This window comes from Phalacrocorax aristotelis, chromosome 2 (genome assembly GCF_949628215.1).
Source record: "Phalacrocorax aristotelis chromosome 2, bGulAri2.1, whole genome shotgun sequence".
Taxonomy (NCBI): Eukaryota; Metazoa; Chordata; class Aves; order Suliformes; family Phalacrocoracidae; genus Phalacrocorax; species Phalacrocorax aristotelis.
Genome location: NC_134277.1, coordinates 135559797 through 135573865, shown reverse-complemented (window position 1 = coordinate 135573865; position 14069 = coordinate 135559797). Strand labels below are relative to the sequence as shown.

At 44.0% G+C, this 14069-nt stretch overlaps 1 protein-coding gene across 3 annotated transcripts; it reads left to right on the top strand.

The window, feature by feature from the left end:
- Nucleotides 1-2996: 2996 nt before the first annotated feature.
- On the top strand, nucleotides 2997-13773 carry IL7 (interleukin 7). Of its 3 annotated transcripts, XM_075085288.1 has the most exons (6): nucleotides 3161-3249; nucleotides 6408-6550; nucleotides 10179-10265; nucleotides 10984-11136; nucleotides 12621-12779; nucleotides 12884-13772. In XM_075085288.1, the coding sequence occupies exons 1-5, from the start codon at nucleotides 3240-3242 to the stop codon at nucleotides 12771-12773; spliced, it is 546 nt and encodes a 181-aa protein (XP_074941389.1). In that variant the 5' UTR covers nucleotides 3161-3239; the 3' UTR covers nucleotides 12774-12779; nucleotides 12884-13772. The 3 variants fall into 3 exon arrangements, with proteins under 3 accessions (XP_074941388.1, XP_074941389.1, XP_074941392.1); XM_075085287.1 differs by having other exon boundaries at nucleotides 2997-3249; nucleotides 12621-13773; XM_075085291.1 differs by lacking the exon at nucleotides 3161-3249 and adding an exon at nucleotides 5306-5983 and having other exon boundaries at nucleotides 12621-13773.
- The last annotated feature ends 296 nt before the right edge of the window (nucleotides 13774-14069 follow it).

The following is a 14069-nucleotide window of genomic DNA, read 5'->3' as shown; positions in this document are numbered from 1 at the left end:
TAAAATTACTGGTGCCTTTCAGTTGTTAGCTATACAATTTGCCGCACCTTCTTTTACAGTTTCAAAAGTTATTTTTGAAAGCAATGTGAAAGAGAAAACTGCACACATTTGCACTAATGCCCTGCATTAGACTACATCTTTCCAGCAGTCGCTTATTTGTAATTTTACTTCATCAAATTATTTACATAGTAAAGCTAATATATCTCGAGTCCATATGCTCTCTATTTACAGCTCGGCACCAACGGCATTTTGCAAAACGGGCAAATCGATATCAGTCGTTTAGACTAAGCAAATCTCAGACGGGATAAACTGTTACACCTTCAAGACTCCTTCCATGAGTTCTTGATTAAAACAGGCTGCTAAGATGATATTCATATAATCAGTATTAAATCCTTTCTTTAAATATTTCAACTGGTTGGTTGAAACAGGCACCAGCCTGTTCTTTCTTTAAAAAAATAGGAAATTATGTCTGCTGAACATAGTCTTCTGAAGACATGCATTTGATCTTTCTGCAGGTAATCTTTTCAGAAAAAGTCATTGCTAAATCACTAAAAGAAGCACTTTGAAAACAAAGTGCTTCTAATGATTCAAAAGATATTTTAAAAAGCACATAGAAGTTACAGTCAAACTTGAGTATTAAAGCACCCTCCACACACGGATACATCGAATAAGATCTGTATCGTAAGCATATGTTGCGGTCCAGGGTTAGGTCACGTAACAGGAATTGGCTGGGATCTAAATACGTGATTAGGGCCCAAGTACAGATCACACCATCTCTCTGTCCCTTTGACTAAAGAAAAATTCCTCATACGTTCAATGGACAGACTCTTCGTCTTCTTAAAAAACAACAGACAAGACCCTGCCACTACCGAAGAAAAGAACAAAACTCCTATTAACACTCCAGCACCACCTTTCAGAGTCATGTTCCCATTAACCTGTAAAGCTACTATGCTGACTTCTTCCATCAATCACACTATTTTTTTTAGATTTAAATTGAAGCAATTATCAGTCTTCCTGATGTTTCATCCATAAAACTAGCACAACCAAAGCAGCTAAAGTTTTCCTTTATATTTTACACTCTGACAATTTACTAACATCTGCATAAAACACTTCATTTTGTGAGCACACATGTACTAGTATAAGAAATTGCAGCAACTACTTGCGTAAAAGGGAAGTTGATCTTGTGGATACGGTTTTGCAGGACTGGTGCTTTACAGTGCAGCTTTTTCAAAGCCTTTGAGTTTCGAAAGTGCCAGACCCTAGAAACAGCTAGTCATAAATTTGCTTGCATTACAGCAGGTACTATTCCCCAAAAAAAGAAGAGTTCCGCAGCATTCTCTGACCTGCATACATAGGCAAATCCAAATGCTTACAGAAGGATGTTTTCCACAATATTTAGGAGAGAAAAGAGGACAAGAAATGAAAAATAGAGTGACAACTTAAGACACATCGAAGAACCAGATCATGTAGCTTTTAGTGAGGCAAAATCCTTGCCCAAATTCAAGGTCGGAGCCACCTGTCACACCCAGCCCGGCTCACATTAAGGGAACAAGCAAGGACGGGTGCTTGCTCTTTGTATGGAGCTGTGTTGATACTGATCACTGTCCCTTGCCCAAACAGTACGGCAGTGATGTGAAATTGTTACTAGAGTCAACCTGCTCAAAGCTGAAGGGGTGGAAAACACTCTCACTCTTGAATCTTGTCAGAATACTTCTGAAGAAGGACTGACTAAATTTTTTCCAAAGAAAAACTCCTGAGGAATATATAGTCAATCCAAAGCAGAGTGTAGTCCAGAGGCAAGTAAAGAAGGCTAAGTACGTCCTTTTACGTGAATGAAATGGCACAATTCCAGGAAGAGATAACGGGAAGGAACCATCTTAGGCAGTGTACACCTTAGCCAGCTCCATATATTTGCTTCTTGATATTCACACCCCCTATCTATCTCCCCCTTGGATAAGGACCCTTATGAGAAAGGGAGAGGGGTTATGGAATCAGCTCTCTGTGCTCATGTGGAGCAGGATGTAGAACTCAAAGAGTCTGTTGGGCGGGGGATGTGAAGGGGATGCTACAAAGACATTTCACGCCCAGTTTTATTCCAAGCCTTTTCACCTGCTCCAAAGCATCAATTTTTGCGTTCTGAATTTACCTAGAAAAACACATCTGGCTACAGCTGTCTTTTAGAACTTGGGCTGCTTCTACGCTAAAACAGCTTCCTGAGCCATTCACTGTCTCTTCTTAACTCTCCCGGATTTCTCAAGGTGAGCTACTGGGGAGGAGGTGGGGTGGCGAAACCTGCAGAAAATCATCCACCTTGCGCTTTTCACCCGCTGCCAGCAGCCTGGGGTAACCCTCGCTCTGAGGGGAGCCCTCTCGACAGTCCCGCCTCCCACGACCCAGCCGGGGACAGCTGAGCGAGCGGTAGGGAGCAGCTCAGAAACCAAGTCTCCCTCCTCCAAAAGACCGACGGTTGGGTTGGTTAGGGTTTGGTTTTTTTTTTTTTTCCAAGTTTTTTTTTTCCCCAAGTTTTTGTTTGGTTTTTTTTTTTTTAAAGATTTCCTCCCCGCGAATGAGCGGCTCTTTCCACGCGTACTGCCAAGGTCCATCCTTCCCGCCCTGGCCGCGCACACGGCACTGGGCGTGTAGCCGGCGCTCTATGTAACCCCCGCCGCCACAGCCGCGGCCCCGCCACAGGCGCTCCGGGACGCGCGCCGGGATCCCGCCGCCGCCGCCGCTGTCGCCCTCCCCCGGGCGCGTCCCGGCCCCGGCCCCGGCCCCGGCCCCGGCCCCGGCCCCGGTCCCGGCCCTTGCCCGTCGCCGGCCCCTCCCGCCCGGCCCGGGGCGCTTGCCGGCCTCGCCGGTGGCGGAGCGGGGATGCCTACCCCCGCGGCGTGCGGCCAGCCGCCCACGCCCGCCTCGCCGCGCTGAGGCCGCGGAGCCCGCGGCGGGGAGCACCGCGGCTGCCGGCGGAGCAGAAAGTGAAAGTACCTGTCGCCGGCGGAAGCCCCATGGGAAAAGCAAAGCCCGGCCGTCCCGCAGCCGCCTGTGACAGCGCCGCGCCCCCCCCCCTGCAGGCGGGCGGCGGGGGGCTGCTGAGCCCCGCCCGGCCGCCGCCGCTCCGCTCGCCCCCCCGCGCCTCCCTGCGCGGCGCTCCGCGGCCCGCGGGCACCATGGGCGGGACGGCGCCGCCACCATGACCGCGGAGCCGCCGGCGCAGCTCCCTGCCACCTCCCCCGCGGACCATGTTCCATGGTAAGGAGCGCGCCCCGCACCGCCCGGCAGAGCCTCCACCTACGCCCGGGCTGGGCTGGGCTGGGCTGGGCTCCGCCGCACCGCGCCGCACCGCACCGCTCCGCACCGCTCCGCGCCCCCGGCCGCGCGGGCTCCTCACCGGCTCCGCTGTCTCCGCACTCCCGGCCCCGCCGCCTCGCCTGCTGTGGCGGCGCGGTGCCGCCCGGTGCCCTTTTAAACCGGCGGTGACGGCGCGGGGAAATTCCCAGTTTTGCTTTTTTTTTTTCTCTCTCTCTCTCTCTTTTTCCCCTTAGAATGAAAGTAAAACCGCCCGGTTCCCATCCCGCCCGCTGCCGGGAAGCGGGGCCCGGGGGCGGCGGGACGGTGCGGGGAGCGGGGGGGGGGGAAGCAGCGCCGCTCCGCGCCGCTCCGCGGGCACCTGCCGCTCCGCGGGGCGCGCCGGCAGCAGGTGCCGCGCAGCGCCGGGACGCCGGGCCCGTGGGCCGGCAGAGCCCCGTCCCCTCGGCCCGGCGGGCGGCGGGAGCGACCCGCGGAGCCGCGGCGCGCACCCCCGCACCTTCGCAGGGCTCCGGCGGGGCTGAGGGAGAGACTCGCTGTTAAGGGCTCCCCTCGGGGAGCGCGGGCTGCGGAGCGGGGCCGGGCGGCCGGAGCGGAGGGTGCCGCCCGCGGAGGTGCGGGGGTTGCATGGGGTGCGTGGAGGCTGCTGCTGCGGGGAGCCCGCGGGGTCCGGCCGGGGACGCGTCTCGGGCGTGGCCGTGTCCAGAGTGCCACTTCCAGGCCGCAAGCACAAGAGGGTTTTTTTAATTAAAAAAAAAACCAACCAACAACCAAGAGGGGCTTTTTAATATTTGGAAATGCTGGAATGCGAATTCCTTCAGGGAGAATTTTTTGGGGCTTTCCAGATAGGATTTACGGATTTTTGGGAGTTCACTGAACGGATGGGGTATTACCAGTAATACACACTCCCTTTCTTTTCAACGTGCTCGTTGTGTTGAGCACGATCAATTCTGCTTCTTTTGAAGTTACCTAACTTTAAGAAAAATCCTTCCAATTCTCAGTCCAAAGCTCTCGAAACTTCTTATGACATTCACCTAATGGGTTGCGGACAAACTCATTTAGGGATGACTGAAAGGTGTCATCGTGATCTGGCGATGGGTCAAGGGACTTCATGAGTGTGCAACATCTCTTTCAGAATTATCTGCTTTGATTCCATAATTTCCTCATTTAAAACAAGGCTCGCAATCTGTACAATACAGAGAAAGTACAAATAAAAGAAGTGGCTTTGCACTTTTCACCTTTCATCTCTGCTTGTTGCTGGGCAAGCCAAATATTAAGTGACAGAATCTGTTAGATTGGTTTTAATTTAGGAGGCTGTTATTTGTGTCTTCTGAAGCAGCATATCCAAGTTGCTTGTATCGCTGTTATTTGGAGACAAGCTTTGCGGCTCTTTTTTTGCACTGGAATCAAGAGGTGCAAGGGTATATTGGAAAAACGTTGTCCTGTAGTTGATTTCTTGCATTTTTTTTATAATCTTCTTTTAAAATATTAAATCTCAGTCCAGCAAGTTGATAATTCACTTGGCATAGATATAGTTAGCACAGAGATTCACAAAGGTAAAGCCCTGTGGAATTCAGGTGTCCGCTTGGAGCTTGAAGAGCATCATAGATTTGCCTTACCTAGTTTTTACATTTACTGCATGTAGGATCCATTTACAATCCATTTAGCTCTTCAGGCTAGATTTTTTGAGGTATTACTAGACCTCTGTTGGTCAGTATATGAAAAGGTTAGAAAATCTGGTTTTCAGGCCATCAAATTTCCCATTAAAATTTGGCAGGCAGCTTGCCACAAGGAGAATTTTGGAATTTGGCTTGTACAAGGAAAAATTTCCCAGTGTTATTTCTAGGACAGAGGTGTTCATCACAGTGTGTTCACAAGTATTCTATCAGCAGAAGAGGCTTTGGTAGCCAGGAACAGTGGTATGCATTCTGGTTGGAAGCAGCAGTGAGTGGTGGGAATCAGCTGGGATGGGCTTGAGTGACTGTGTTTCTCTGTATGGAGATGAGCGCGTGGTGTGACTGGGGTTCTTGCATCACGGCAGTCAGGTGGCTCAAAGATTGTGGTCAAGTGTCATAGCTTTCTTCTTAGTTATTCAAGGTTTTTCTCTGAGGCTGGGATTTGCTAGTGATGCCCAAGTCCAGAGACGCCCATCTCTGAGTGCTGGACTGGCTGCACCCACACGCTCCCATCCTTGCCAGAGAGGAACAAAAGTAGCAGCTAGGGTCAGGGCATCCCTTCTGCCTTTCCTGGCTGCAACCCCACAGTAACTACGTATGAGGTGGTTGTTCTTACTGAGTAGCAGAGCTGGGTAGAAACAGCTCATGCTAGACCATGAACCTGCTGTGGTCTTTGCTAATCCTCCAGCCTAAATTTCTAGCTCTGATTTTTTCCAAAACCTTCCATTTACGCAACATCCTTGCCAGTCTAGCTGTGGGCCAGAGTCCAATTATGAGCTTTCTAGTACCAATATTGTCCTCTACCCAGTCTCCCTCATTCCCAGCATCCGGCCAGTCACCTACAGCCTCCAGTTATGCTGCCAATTCCCTTCAGGCTCTTCTGATATTTTGGTCTTTTCTCTCTGCCCATCCTCGCAGAACTCATATTTTCCTGGATATCATGCAAGGACAGAAGACAAGGGTCTGAGCAGAGCAAGACGGTCCACTGAAGGGAGGAAAAAGTGAGGGGCCATGAGATTTGCTCAAAAGATTGCAAATAGTCTTGCAGAGAAGGGTGTGTTGCCACCTCATCTCATGTTATGGCCACTAGTATGGATTTGTACATTTGGTCAGCCTGAAAATACGTTGAAACACACTTCTGATGTGAATGAGACTTCTGAGATTAATTCAGCCCAAGCAGACACCTGGCAGGTCAGGTCAATAGCTGTAGGCTCTTGACCATGCTGGCTAAATCATCCTTGAGTAGGAGGGAGTTTAGACACCCAAAAAGTATCTTATTCTGGAGCTGAATCCTCCCCTCAAGCTACATTTGGTTGTACAAAGGTCTCGTTTAAACTATTCAAACAGATTACAGAATGTATTTGTTAATACAGCAGGTACTCTATGGCATTTAACATGTACTTAACTGCTCTTGTTGTAATCCAGCCTTTTTTAGATCTATCTTTCGGGTTCTGCCACTGCTCCTTGTTCTGTCTCCAGTGAATTCATCTAGTTGTGCAATGGGAAATAAAACAACTGAAATCCGTGTGAAGTATGAGAATATACTAAGCCACGACATCAATGAGCTGGTAGGTAATAGCTCTTGGGCTTGCAAAAAATGCTGATTCTTTTTAGATGATAGCAAATAATAATAATAAAAAAAAGCTCTAATGTTAACATATGATGAAAGACCAATTTAAAATCACACGTTGTCCTGGAACGGTGGCTTTATTTGAGGGGGTGCAACAGTTCAGTCTCTTTAACATCTCTGAAATCTGTGGATCTGCCTACGTGCATGTACAAGTACTGTGATACAGGTATTTGTGCCGGTGCACCGTGTAGTTAGGCACATGTACCATTTGGCCCTAAATAGTGTAATATATTACATTAAAAAATACTCCTTTCTGAAGTGATATCATGAGTACTTCTGTTTATATCTTCTAATCAAGAGAAGAAAGCATTACACAACCTGCAATTTGTTCTACTAATTGTAGACTTCTTGATGAAGTTTTGTATTTTCCATTGAATACAAATGCACAGAGGCATAAAATTCATACAACAATAAAAGTTTCTTTGTATTTTACCTATTAATATATCTTGTTTAGCCAACAAAGAATCGACTATTCTAGATGGCAGCGGAGAAAAACTTAACTTACTCATTTGTAAACCTCCTCCATCATGGCTTTATCAGCCAGATTTATTATAGCTTTGCAAAACAGTATTATAACAGTTTACCAACCCATGCCCCAAACCTACCTTCCAACTCTTCATCATGAATTATTAACAACTAAATTCATCTCTCAAGAACACTTTCATAGGAGAAAGCACTTTCCATAGTTGGATTAGCAGAGGCATTTGTATGAAAATGGGGGGTTTGTGGCAATTTGTCACCAAACGAGAACTCACCATGCTGTTGCAATCTTAAACCAAGATCTGTTTGTATGAAATACAAGTGATATACAGTGCTTTTCCAAAGGTGAAATCAGGAGCCATTGTATTTCTTCACACTTACGATCTACCACCATCCTTCAGAGCATTATGCCAGCGATTTCCAACCTTTCTCGACAAAGACACATCAGCCCTCAGCTGGAAACAAAATACCTTTAGGTCAGGAAACGACTGTTTAATCTTCAAAAACATTCTGAACATTTTGTGTTTGTTGAGATTATGAAGGGAGAAAGGTACTTCTCCATAGATAAATGACCTTAGCCTGAACAAGGCACCAAAGAAGGGGAAAATATTCACGGCCATATTGGAACAGATAAGTAGCCTCTTTAGTTTGCCATCATATTTCTGACAAAGACAAGTGTTTCCTAGATAACAAAAATAAACCCTCTTCCTCTTGGTGAGAGTTTTAAGACAGCTGACCTATAAGAGAAAACAATACAACAGGAATAACAGCCTCTGGGAGGCAGATCCCACTGTATTCCTGTGGTGGAGAGCCATAAGGTGCATCCCAGCCCTGCTGGAGCTGCAGGGTCAGGGAAGCTGGTGGGGTGTCCTGGGCTGGAGGTGACAATGCCTTGCCACTGCCCAACTGCAGGATGAAGCTTGATGCCCCAGGGTGCTATCAAGGATTTGAATGGAGCAATGCCATTCTTCTAGGTATATTTTGAAAGTCTTTCTCTTTGTAATTGTGATATGTATTATAGAGTTTTTTAGGAGGTAGACAGAGGTTTTTGAGGAGGCTGCATGAGAATGAAAACTGCTATCCAAATAAATAAATAAATGAAATCTTAATATATTAATGTTTGTGAAAGGTAATGGGAATGTACCGAGCTCTGAAGCTTTTACTTCCTAGAATAGCCATGCACAAGCAACTACTGTGCAAGTTTCTTTATTTTCCTGTCTTTGTTTTCCCAGTTAAGAAGAGATTCATTTGTCCTCTGTGTAAAATCAGCGTATAGTCTTGGCAGTATAACTTAACAGGAAATATTATGACAGTGCTGTTTGGGTGATAGCCACTGCCCATTAGGCACTTTCCTGCAGTTGCAGAGCCAAAGTCAATAATTTTTAGTCCCTCAGCCTGATGTTTGGAGGCAGTTATGGAAATGACTAGTGGGTTATATACTAGACATCCATAAGCTATTTTGATTTTCACTAATGCCTTTTCTGAGGCAAGGGTTTCCCTTTAGTTGCTTCAGTCACAGCCAATAAACTGCCTTCCGAAATGGTTACTGTATGTCATACTAAAGATGATCTGAGGAGGTCAGTGAGAATGGGTAAATCCCTTAGCAGTTAGTAAATGAAGCCACAGATGTATGGGGTTTAGGGTCGCAATTTCTTTATTTTTATGTCTTGGTGCTGTGTGACTGCAGCAAAGCTTGATTCTGTTGTGGTACAAGTAGAGGTGTGCATTATCTTCCAAATCTTCCAAATGGTTTTGTTGGGTTTTGGGTTTGGATTATTTTTTTTTTGTCAGTGACTATCTGGCTCCCTAAACTCTTGGTTTTTAAAATCTTCCTGGATTAAGTTCTATTCATCTGGGGTGAGCTTTTGAAATCCAGGCAATGTTACACAAAAGTCTGCAGAAGAATTTTAAGAATTAAGTTGTCTAATGTGTTCATATGTGGGCCTAAGTGAGAAGATCTAATACAGTATTGTCATGAGCTGCCTTTTTTAAAGCCCTTCAGGCTGTATTAGGTCATCTGGATACAGGCTGAAGAAGAAAGCAACGGACTTCTGATGATTTGGGTTCAGTTGCCATCTCAATGACAAGCGTAAAAGCAGAAGGAAAAAAAAAAGCCAGAGAATAAACCATTGATAAAAGATAATGGTCACGCAAAGGGAGCAAATGATATTGCTTAGTTAGGTCCTGTTACGACCTAACTTCTGTTAGGTCTTCTGTTAGGTCCTATGCAAAGTGAGGGATATGATCTGTTTAGAAGCCCAGGGCATGTATTTATTGAGACAAACATTGTATTTGATGTCTGTGCAAGATATTTCTGTATGTTTTAAAATGCCAAAGAACCAAGTAATTTGATAGAATATAAAGGTTTAAAATGAGTAGATTTGTGTTCAGTTCTGGGCTCCCCAGTATGAGAGAAATAGAGAGCTTCTGGAGAGAGTCCAGCAAAGGGCCACAAAGATGATTAGGAGCATCTGTCCAATAAAGAAAGGCTGAGAGAGCTGGGACTGTTTATCCTGGAGAGGAGAAGGCTCAGGGGGATCTTATCAATGTCTATAAATACCTGAAGGGAGGGGGCAAAGAGGACAGAGCCAGGCTCTTTCCAGTGGTGCCTGGTGACAGGACCGGAGCCAATGGGCACACGCTGGAACACAGGAGGTTCCCTCTCAACATCAGGAAACCCTTTTTCACTGTGAGGGTGACGGAGCACTGGCACAGGCTGCCCAGGGAGGTTGTGGAGTCTCATCCTTGGAGATATTCAAAAGCTGTCTGGACACCGTCCTGGGCAACCAGCTGTAGGTGACCCTGTTTGAGCAGGGGGGTTGGACCAGATGACCTCCAGACATCCCATCCAACCTCAACCACTCTGTGATTCTATATGATTCTGTGAATACCTTCAGAAATTCCAGCTGGATTGGGGTTTTCTTTGCCCGCACGCCGATGAGAAGCTCAGAATTGTACACTGACCCTGCTGCACGTGAGGAGATGCTACAGAACAATTTAGTGTTGACATTGCCAGCTGTTAGTGAGAAACTTGTCTCACTTGAATAAAAGTACTTCCATGTTTAAACATATATGATATTTTACAGGTAAATATGTCTGCAGAGTATCGTGACAGGTGCTGCAAGAATAAAAAACATGAAAATAGCAAACTGTTTTTCTGCAATGATACTCAGGTAAAATTTAACTTCTCAGAATTTATTTTAGAGAATACAAACTCAAATGGGTTCTTTGTACAGTCTGGTCCCTGAATAACATATTGTGATAGAGAGTAATATTACCTTTTAATAGTCAAATCATGATATTCAGGGTTGTTCTTTTTTTGAATTTGGAAGCACACAAGTTGTCAAGTAGATTGATATTTTTAAAAATTAAAATATTAAGCAATTCCATATCCAATAAATGCTTTTTTTTCCTACTGTAAAGATTATTTTATATTTTTAATCCAAAATAGTACAGGAAACTTATTTTATTTTGCCATTGGTAGCAAACATAAGAATTTCCCAACATATGTTTTCATTTTTCTACAGAAAATCATATCAGCTAAATTTTTCATCTCAGATCTGAAAGCTTTCATAGTAATAGTTTGGACAAATCTCAAAAGACAGAAGGAACAGCTGTCAGCTGTTGCTGTAAATTTTATCGTGACTTCATAAAAGGACTGACTCCAAAAATCATTCACTGTTTTCCTAACTGCAGCAGCTGATTTCATTATGGCTATGATTTCTCCCTAACATCCTTACGCTATCATTACTACTACTACAAAATGATACTTTAAATATTTTGAAGAGGTGGCAGGTAGGTCAGATTAGTCATGTGTTTTACAGACCAACATTATAAAGAATTAATGGTGCAGAGACTTTTCAGGACATACTTTTCTTGCTGTCTTTACAGGAAATAGAATCACTACAGAGTATGGCATGCAACATGCTGAGATTCTTTCATAAGCAAAAAATCAGTGAAGACTTTAGATGGAAAGCAGCATTAGTCTCGTGTGGGACATTACAGGTTCTACAGTGCAAATGTGAAAGACATAAAAAAGAAAAGGTGAGTGGTAGTGATGGTCTACAGTTTATTGGAAGTACATGACTTATTCCTCAGAGCTCTTCAACACAGACTGTCATATCTACCTCTCAAAGGTACAACTATCATGCACATGTTATACGCATGATAAATTTCGCCCTCTGCAACATATGTCTTGTAACAGACATTAAGCCCAGCACAAAGGCTAAGTAAGACAATGATCTGGAAGTCTATAGTGAAGATACATACTCTGGTTCAGTACTGAAATACCTGAGTTAATTCTCCCGTAACAGACAAAGACCACACTTATGCAAATGCAGCCTGTAACTTCTCTAGCATTTAAAATCACAGTTGTTACTCCTCATTGGGGTTCTACCCTAAGAATAATGTTTAATTTGTTTTGTTTCAACAATTAGTGGGAGCTTCTCTCCTTTCCATAATCCCTTTGATCTTTATTTTAACTGCAATATCTCAAAATCAACAAGAACAGTCAGATATGAAAACACTTGGATTTTCAGTCATTGGCAGAATCTGCTCTTTGATGTGTCACACAAATCTAGCATAATGATCTACAGACTACTGTAACAAAAGAGTGTTTTTTTAAGCATGGCTCACAGTTACCTGTTGAACACGAAAAGATTGACCAACATCAAAAAAGCCTCCCCATAGACACCAAAGGATATAATTCTTTTGATTGGCTTAAATAGTTGGATTGAAGGCTGCATTTAACTCGTTCTTTTTCTCCTTGAAATGGAGAAACTCATAACCTAGGACCAGATATTCTAAGTAACGGTGTACATATTTTGCTTAGCCACATGTGGTGAATCCAATAGTTGCCTTACCATAAAAGGTATCACAGGTAAGTCATAGGAGTCAGAGAGTGTCATCCTTGAAACTCCTGCCTAACCTTGCGGATACCTGGTTTTACTTAAAGACCAATTAAAGTAATTTGGTAAAAATCATGAACAGTCATTGAATATGGACAAGAACATTGGTCTTGTTGCCTCTGGGTGAGATCCTGAGCACTAGGCCACAGCACCAACCCCAACAGGTCTGCCTTGTTCCACCAGACTCAAGGTACCACACACGTAGTCATACCTTCTGAAGTTTGGCTCACAATTTAAATGGCTTTATTTTTCCAGTCCTTCAAATAATAGAAGATAAATCTTAAACCACTGACAGAGGGCGTACCTGTTCTCAGTTGCGCACATTGGTTTCAGCTGTCCATATTTTCTGTGTGTTAAAGCTGCATTCTCCCTGTCCAGTGGGCAAGGGCAGCAGCAGGGTTGTGCTCAGAGTGAGAACATCAGAGTGATGCAGGCTGTGTGCTGCCGCGGCACGTTCTGTGAGTAGCCCAGCTTTCTGGGTTTGCTCTCTTCTCTCTCATTTTTCCTTGCAAGGTACCTCCTTTATTTATTGAGATGTAATGGAGTCGGTTTGTTTTAAAAGATGGCTATATGAAAAGAATAAGCACTTCTCAATTAACAACACAGACTATTCTTTTTCAGGTTTGCACACACATAAATACAAATAATAAAGAAGGTACAGAAACAGGTGAACAGTCCAGAAAGAAGTGTAACCATGAATTTTGTGAACTGAAAGAAAATGTATCTAGCCTTCGATCCTGCTGGAATAAATTTGAAAAAATAATTTCCAGGTGATTCCAGGTGAATCCTGCTCTTTTCTTTCAAAGTGGCATTACTTGGTATCTTTGCATTTTGTATGCATTCTTCGAGTAACTGTGCTCGTTTGTATGAACACTTTATGCCAGAATTCTGATGGAAAGCTACTGTACCTTGTTCCTGGAGACGGAATAAAAAGAAACGGCTAAACCAAGCTGCTGAAGTCCAAGAAGTGGAAGTAAAAGACCAGCATTTGAAACAAAGAACTTTGCAGAAGGCTATGTCCCAGCTGTGTGCTCTGGAAACTATTTTGAATTTCCTGATCTTTTGAGTAACTTTATAATACTGTCATATGAAAGCAATCTACTTACATGTCTACTGCGATTTATAAAAACATCTTACAAGCTGCAGGAGAAGAAAACAGTATGGCAAAGTAGCTGGTTCCTTTGTATCTATATAAAATGCATCAAAGACCAAAAGGAATAATTTAGCAAACAAGCACCTGATCTTGGGTCTGTCCTGTTGATGCAATGGTGTGTTCAGTGTGGGTATGTAATGGGTCTGCAAACTGATTTAGGCTTGGGAGAATGGGGAAAAGGTTGACTTATTGAAAAACTTCGGAAGGATACTGATTTTTGAGAGATGTAGCACAATTCTACTGGCTCAAGTAGAGGCAAGACAGCAAGACCTACGGCAGGCGAAAAGGAGATGCCTGAATGTAAGTTGGTTCAGCTGACTGGAAACAGCACTAGCCGTATGTGTTTGGTTATCTTAAGAGTTAGCTGCAGGAGGAGCTAGAATTTCTTACCTTCAGATTGTGATTTCTTATATGCAACTATTTTATATAACGTGTTTAACATGTTAGACTTAAAATGTGTGAATATTTTCAGAGAATAATATATTGGCATTTAACTAATAAAAGTGTTCATATTTAATTTTGGATAAATAGAAGTATTTTTATAGTTGTTTATAACTCTTTTGCAGTTTCTTACTTTGATATTATAACTCCTTTGGTAATAAAATATTTGTCTTCTATGGAATTGGGCTGTTGACTTTTTTTGGCACCATTAATCCTTTTTTAGCTTTTTTCACAGCTAGTCATTAAAGGCACAGCTGGTACCATAACCACCAGCTGCTTGGGACTTTCCAGAACAAAATACCTATTTCTTAGTTGCTTGTAACCTGGCCAGTTTAGGTAAATACTCCATACCAGGTACCTGCCTTGGACTAAATACTTTGGGAAATCTTTAGTTAAGTCAGTCTGTTATTTCCCGGTTCAGACTAAGGTAACATAGATTGTTTTATCTGTGTTAAAAGAAGTTTTCCGTGGAACTA

Bases quoted from the DNA above. Each gene is read 5' to 3' on its own strand.
- IL7 (XM_075085287.1), top strand. The intron at 6,551-10,178 runs GTAGGTAATAGC...GATATTTTACAG, and splicing joins GCCACGACATCAATGAGCTG to GTAAATATGTCTGCAGAGTA. The intron at 10,266-10,983 runs GTAAAATTTAAC...CTGTCTTTACAG, and splicing joins TTTTCTGCAATGATACTCAG to GAAATAGAATCACTACAGAG.